A 2,430-nucleotide genomic window follows, 5' to 3' on the forward strand; every position below is an offset into this window, starting at 1 on the left:
CCCCCCCCTTCGCAGCAATTGAAATGGAAACCTGAAGATATGCACTTTGCAGCTTAATGGGCTGTAGTCACACGCTCGAAGAAATTAAAAAAAAAAACACACGACACAATAAACAAAGTTCATGTTTCCGTTGCTGCAGCAAGCAAAGTCCAGCACGGGACCACTGTTTTCGCCAGAGCAGCAGCGAAGCGAGTAGCCCAGCCCATAGGCACACGTTGACTTGGTAGGTGCCGTTTCCTCCCCGCCCCCCACACGCCCACTTTACAGTTTAATGTTGGTAGATGCTGCAGTCGAAGACGAGCCAGTTGCACTTTCGCTGCTGTTTCGCTGCGCCCTCTTGATGTAGAGATTAAGAAGCGCCATCTTAGATCTCGTCAGGGAAGCCACGTGCGGATGCATCAGTTCAGTGCCGACCACGCCATGCAGCGTCACCATACAGAACACTGCCGCCTTCCGCACCGCACTGGCATTGTGGTCATACGCCTTCTTCAAGAGTGGCATCGTCTGCGGTAGAAGCTGGACAGTTACAGCTTTCGGATGCACTTCCGTCAGTCGGGAGATGACCCTGATCGCAGCGACGACGATGCCTTGCACGTCCGACTCACCGGTGACCGCGTGCAGGTGTCGCACTGTCTCCTCGGGTGGTAGCGCCGCAGCAGCCTCCAGGGCGCACAACTCGGCCGCTCGGCTCACCTCTCTCTCAGGTTGCTTGAGTGCGGTGAAGATCTTGAGCAAGGTGAGCTCAGAATAACTGTGGAACCTTTGCGGCTGCCTCTTCAACAATTCCGCCAACGCGCGCAGTGCAGCCACCTTTACTGGCACCTCTTGGTCCTCCAGTTCCTTCACCAAGCAGCGGAGCATGTTCCTGAAGTGGTTTTCCCACATCTCTGGTGAGCCATCCTTAGTGAGGGGCACGAGCTCAGACAACGCCTGCTCGCGATGCTCTGCGCTGCTGTTGGGGTTCTCCAGTACGGCAACGATGATGCTGAGGACTTCTTGAGATGCTCGCCCGATCCCGTGCACACCGGTTTCGCCAGGAGATTGCGAGCTCGCCATGCGGTTGACGTGCGTGGCCTCGCGGTTGCCGGTCGGACGCTGCTGTTGGTCGCGCGGATCTTCACGGCTCCTCCCAGTTCTGGGCGGCCAGCTGCAGTTTGCGGCCGCAGTAGCTTCGCGCGTTCGAGAAGCAGGGCTTGATGCACGCAGCAGCTAGTCAATCTCCCGGCACGTGTCGAACGCCAGTCGGTCGGTGATGATGATGACGATGATGGCCTCATGGTATGGCTCATACCCACACTGGGGGATTGGCCAACAATTGCGTGCTGAAACGTTCACCTATTCTTCCTTGCGTATTCTTATTGCTTCCTTGCCTTCTTGTTTTCTATACCACGGCGCATACCCACTACGGGGCACTGGCCGAAAAGCCGGCGAATAGCGGTTGTAGCAAAAAAGTACGTTTTTGCAATGAGAGCTAGCTCGAGCATTCTAAATTTTAAGCAAGGTATTTGGAATGTTTGTAAATAACTAAGAATAAGTAAATTACTGTAAATTACAGTTTGGCAAAACAATAAATCCGCAAATAAACTGTGTATTCTCTTAGAGTTACCAAGGAACTCACACACGGACTGTAATCGCAATTCTTTCGCAAAAACGCATTCAGATATTATAAAAGCCTAATTTTCGGAATGGAATTCTGAATTATTCGTTTTTCTCTATTGCGAATCGGTGGTAGGTTAATAAAAAAATATAATGCATTCAGGATCTTTGCAGAAATGACACATAAAAAACAGTGCCATGGAGACTACACTTCTAGGGATAAGAATTCAGGCGTGTAATACGACATCGTTATCTTGTGACGAAGGCTTTCAATTTATCTGTGCTATACCAAGGGTAAAGCAATGTTTTCAGCTTCTCACTGGGAATGTCTGATTTCCAGAGCACTTTAAAAGTGCTTGTTTTCTATATCTAGCCGTACTGATGTAAGCAGAAGTAGGCAGAACATATATCATTGACCCATTTAGGAACGTGCGTGCACGTGGGTCGGCTATTTAATTTTTTTTAAAAAAACCACGGTGACCGAGGACCCACACCACGCTCACCACACGTAAAGCCGAAGGTACACTGTCTGAGGATGGGGCGAGCGCTGTGCACACTGACAACGACTCAGTCACTACTACAAGGATTTAGAGGAAGTTTTCGAAGAGCAAAAATTAATTGGTGATTATTCTACCTAAATGTATGTGTAAAATCAGGAAGTAGCGTTGAATACGATCAGAATAGCACCTTATCAAAAAATAAATAAATCTCAGTGCCTTTCCACCCTGTGAAGAAGGATGACCAGAGAAGCTCTGTGTGTGGGCCGCTTAATGGCGAACTGCACCTCCGCCGCGGGTCGGCCCGGCATTGCACTATCTTCGGGATCGCCCCACG

General features: G+C 50.2%; 1 protein-coding gene across 1 annotated transcript; it reads right to left on the reverse strand.

The window, feature by feature from the left end:
* Positions 1-261: 261 nt before the first annotated feature.
* Positions 262-1,056, reverse strand: LOC139053312 (CLIP-associating protein 2-like). The gene has a single exon (XM_070530352.1). It carries the CDS (start codon positions 1,054-1,056, stop codon positions 262-264), a length of 795 nt encoding a protein of 264 aa, XP_070386453.1.
* Between the last annotated feature and the right edge of the window lie 1,374 nt (positions 1,057-2,430).

Source organism: Dermacentor albipictus, unplaced genomic scaffold, assembly GCF_038994185.2.
Source record: "Dermacentor albipictus isolate Rhodes 1998 colony unplaced genomic scaffold, USDA_Dalb.pri_finalv2 scaffold_88, whole genome shotgun sequence".
NCBI classification, from domain to species: domain Eukaryota; kingdom Metazoa; phylum Arthropoda; class Arachnida; order Ixodida; family Ixodidae; genus Dermacentor; species Dermacentor albipictus.